This window comes from Manacus vitellinus, unplaced genomic scaffold, assembly GCF_001715985.3.
Source record: "Manacus vitellinus isolate BGI_N305 unplaced genomic scaffold, ASM171598v3 scaffold_32_pilon, whole genome shotgun sequence".
NCBI classification, from domain to species: domain Eukaryota; kingdom Metazoa; phylum Chordata; class Aves; order Passeriformes; family Pipridae; genus Manacus; species Manacus vitellinus.
Window position 1 is genome coordinate 6,926,643 of NW_021940460.1, and position 4,398 is coordinate 6,931,040.

General features: G+C 62.5%; 2 protein-coding genes across 2 annotated transcripts in view; both read right to left on the reverse strand.

Moving 5' to 3' along the window:
* Positions 1–1,067: 1,067 nt before the first annotated feature.
* PROCA1 (protein interacting with cyclin A1) lies at positions 1,068–3,085 on the reverse strand. Its single transcript, XM_018076554.2, has 3 exons — positions 2,744–3,085; positions 1,670–1,937; positions 1,068–1,593 (listed from the first exon to the last, which is right to left on the reverse strand). Exons 1-3 carry the CDS (start codon positions 2,919–2,921, stop codon positions 1,068–1,070), a joined length of 972 nt encoding a protein of 323 aa, XP_017932043.2. The 5' UTR covers positions 2,922–3,085.
* Positions 3,086–4,002: 917 nt separating this feature from the next.
* The window catches only part of RAB34 (RAB34, member RAS oncogene family), a 3,114-nt gene continuing 2,718 nt past the window's right edge, over positions 4,003–4,398 (reverse strand). The window contains exon 7 of the mRNA XM_029961281.1: positions 4,003–4,067. Within this exon, the coding sequence (XP_029817141.1) occupies positions 4,003–4,067 (65 nt within the window). The remainder of the gene's footprint in view (positions 4,068–4,398) is intronic.

Consider the following 4,398-nt stretch of genomic DNA (forward strand, 5'->3'; position numbering starts at 1 on the left):
GCTGCCCACGTGGCACAGATCTGTGCTTCCTGCTGTGATGCTGTGGCTGCCACAGGGGCTTTGCTCCCATTAGCAGCACTGGACAGAGAGTGATGCCTCCCTACAACCTTGGTATTCCCCCCTGGGCTCCTGTGATCCGCTTAGGTCAGGGATTTGGGATTGCTCTGTTCACTCCTCCAAGAGCAGCAGGGTTTGCATGAGGCAGCTCTGCTCTCTGACCCCTGTGCTGTCTGATCTCCCGAGGCAAAACAGGAGACAGGGCTCAGCTCCTGTAATTCCAGCTTTTTCTGGTCCTGATATTTGAGGCTGGTGCAGGAGGATCTTTCTGCCACCTCACCAGGACTCGGGGCTGAGCCACACTCCTCCTTGAGAAGCACTTTGGAGGAGTGGAGGCAATGTCCTTGGGCCCTCAAATTCCTCACTAGAGGAGCCCAGGCACAATCCCCATGCACGAGGCAGAGACACAGTCAGCATTCCCTGCCCCAGCTCTTCCCAGGCAGTATCTGCCTTTGTCCTAGGGCTGGAAAAGCTTCTATTGTCCCAGGCTAAGGAGCTTTTGTAGGCGTTTGAGGAGCCTTCAGGGAGGGCCAAGGCCCTGTTCCTCCCAGAGCAGCCATTGCTGGGGGCTGCAAAAAAGAAGTCGGTGCTGTTGTGGGAGCACTGGAAGGGCAGCAAGTTAAGAGGATGAGAGAGCTGGGGTGGTGCAATTCAGAGAAATTCCAGAGAAAAACATGCCTGGGGAGCTGGAATTTAACCCTTTATAGCAGGGTAGCTAAAACTGGGGCTCAGCCCTGTGCCAGTGTGGGTCTGGGAGCTGTGTCCCAGCCAGAGCATGACTCATGTCCCCAGTGCTCAGGACAATGGTGGGAGCTGTGAGGAACAGCTCAAACCCCTCAATACCCACCCAGCTCTGGGTGTTTCCCTCCTGTGGGATCAGCCCCGGGATTTCCCCTGGATGCCACCCCCAGTGCTATCCTTTCCCCCACAGACAGGGCTGAGGCAGCACCATCTGCTCGAGCAGATGTAACTTTATTTCACAGCCAAGACCCGCACAGGACAAGGGGGGCTCAGGACTCTCGTGTGGGCTTGGACTCAGCTTTGCTTTTCAGCCTCTTCTTTCTGTTCCTCTCTTTCCTCCTCCCCTTCCCGCTGGCAGTAGGGACCGGGGATGGAGTGGCTGGTGTTGGCTCCCTGCCTAAGCCCTTCTGCACTGGGGCATCACTCAGGATAGTGTTGGACGCTTCCTCCCAGGATGGCAGCAGAGCCCAGGGGTCGTGGCCCGCAGAGGGATCAGCGGGGGCAGCAGGTGCAGGACGGCTCTGCGCCCCCTTTTCAGGAGGGCCTTTCTTTTTCAGACCTTTTCCTTTCTTTTTCTTGTCTTTCTTCTTCCCCTTCCTCTCTTTCTTGGCTGACTTGAGGGCTGTCTCAGCGTGGTGGTCTTCAGGGAGGGCTCCTCCACCCACGCTGTTCCAAGGGGGGCTCAGAGGGACCCCCCTGGGCCTCGCTGCCCGGTCGATGAGCTCCCCACCAAACTCGTACAGCCCCAGCGGCTCCCTGGGCACTGCGACGGCCACCGTGTTGTACGCCTTGCACCTGCAGAGAGAGGAGCCACCAGGTGAGGTGACCTCCAGTGGGGCCAGGCGGGGGGACAGCGGTGGGAGCCACTCACCAGACGTAGAGGTAGGGCTCCACACACTCCTCCTTGTAGGTGAACTCGAAGCAGGGCACCTGGATGACGTTGAAGAAGGCCTGGCCCACCGCCCGGGAGGCCGTGTCGTTCACCCTCCGCAGGCACTCCTTCAGCCTGCGGTCGCAGTCGCAGTGGCTGATGGTGTGCCAGCGCAGGTTGCGGTACCCGTAGCGCGCGGTGAAGGGGTGGATGACGTGCTGGCAGTGGTCATGGTCCCGGCAGCACCGGTCTGTGTCCCGGTGCTCCCCTGCAGGGAGGTGCAGGCAGAGCTGAGGGGCCTGCGTGCATGGGCTGGGGCTAGATGGGGTTGGGATCAGGGCTGCAGAGGGGCTGAGCTGCGCTAGGACTGGGATCGGGGTTAGATTTGACTGAGCTGGGCTTGGAATCATAGTGGGATGGGTAGGGACTGCAACTGAACTGGTGCTTGGGTGTGGACAAGGCTAGCACTGGAATGGGGACTGGAGCTGTACCAGCATCACAGTGGGGATGAGACTAGGACTAGGCTGGGGTCAGGAAGGGGACCAGGACCAGGAGACTGTCTAGGCTGGGATCAGGATAGCAACTGAGAGTGCACCAGCACTGGGATGGGGACCGGAATGGGAGTGGGATAGACCACAGATGAGGCTGGAGACAAAGAGTGGATCAAGACTAGACCAGCACAAAGATGGATTAGTCTTGTGATAGGGACTAGGCAGAGAGAAACTGGGACTGGACTGGTGCTTGGCTGGGGACTGAACTGGGGCAGACAGGGATTGAACTAGCATGGGGATGGGGACTGGAGTATATCAGCACTGGGATGCAACTGGATCAGGATTGGTGGGGACTTACCCAGCACTGCACTGGGGACTGGGAATGGGATGGGAATGGAATGGGAAGAGATGGGATGGGATGGAACTAGAGGGAAGGGATGGGATGGGAAAAGATGGGATGGGAAGGAAAGAAAGAGAGTAGATGGAAGGGAGTGGAATAGGAAGAGCTGGGAGGGATGGGATTGGATGGGGTGGTAGGGATGGGTTGGGAAGATACAGGTAGCAGCTACCCCGCTGCCCTTACCCAGCTCTTCGTAGGTATCCGCGTTGCTGCCCGCGCCGCACCACAGTGTCCCGGGGTAGGTGAGCCCGCGGCGGGCGCGGGGCCGTCCCGGTGGGGCCGCTCCGGGGGCGACTGCCAGCGGGAGGAGGAGAAGGAGGAGGAGGAGGCGGAGGCGGCGGAGCAGCCCCGGGGCGCACATGGCACCGCGCGCTCGCTGCCGTGGGGCCGCCTTATAGAGTCGCGCAGCCCGCCACACGCGGGGCGGCCCGGCAGCGGCTTGGCACGGCCCCGGCCAACCGTGCGGAGGGTCCCCCGCAGAGGCCGGGTGCTGGACCGCCCCGGAGCCGCGCACTGTCCCGCCGGCAGCCCCGCGGGTAAGGGGTTCACCACCTCCCCGGGGACGGCCCGTTTGGCTGTGGCAAGCCGGTGGGGTGATGTGCCGGGGCCGGTAACGAGCCGTCCCCAAGAACCCCCGCCCCGTGACGTGCAACTCCCCCCTGCAAGCCCCGGCCCCGGAGTGGCCCCGACAGGAGAATGATGCTCTCCCTGCATCCCTAAGTCCCATTCCACGGATGCTTCCTGCAGCCCTGTATCCCAGCCCATATGTGCTCTCTGCATCCCCATGCCTGATCCTGCAGATGCTCTCCACATCCCATCCCATGAATGCTTATGGCACCCCCACATCCCATCCCATGGATGTTCCCTGTGGCCCTGCATCCCATCCCACTGTTCCTTTCATGGGACAGCCCAGTGCCTCATGCCCAGCCGGGCTGGCAGCCCACAAGGCACCGGTATTCCCAGCACGCTGCCAGGTCTGTCCCTCTTGGCCAGCTCCGGGCCTTGGAGCCCATTGACAATCCAGACACAGCTCTGGCAAGCTGGGATGCTGTGGGAGCCAGCGTTCAGCCAGGGAGGACAGTGCCTGGACACCCCAAAATGGTGGTCTCAGAAAGTCCCTGCACTGACTGAGATCCCTCGGGAGTGCAGGGGAGTGCAGAGGCAGCACCCTGAGCATCACCCTGGCTCGCTGACCCTTGCGCCCATGGGGTACCTCGAGCACTGTGCCACCCACACCATGCCCTGGCACCGCTGGCACAGGCAGCCAGTGCTGGGGACACTCCTGCGGGGTGCAAACACCCAACCCTGGTGCTCCCCACCACAACCCTGCCTGGCTGGGACGCATCCCCAGCCCATGGGAAGGGCTCCCGCCTGGCAGCAGCCCAGGGCCCAGCTGGCCAAGGGCACTGGCAGGGGCCCAGTGCTGCAGGGGCTGCCCCTGCTCAGCTGTCGCTGTCTGTGACGGTCCCATTCGGCTCAGCTTCGCCACCAGCACCCAGGTACGGAGCTGAAAAAGGCACACTGGGCCCTCAGGGTGCCCATGTGTGGGCGTGGGTGGGGAGGGTGGGGGACACCGTGCCACAGGGAGCCCTTTGGGGGCTGCAGGTGGGGAGTCTCACCTCCATTACGTGCTCAGTGCTCGCAGCGCCTGCAGTCCCCACACATGGACCTGTGTCACGTCCCTGCTGCCCGGGAGAAGGGCTGGTACCTGGCGCTCATGGCCCCCAACGTCAAGGGTCCCAACTACGCCTGGCTGGACCCCTCCCGGCTCTACTGCCACCCGCAAGTACCCAGTGCCCGGGGCAGGTGGCCCCCGCGGGGGTGCTGGGGTGGGCTGC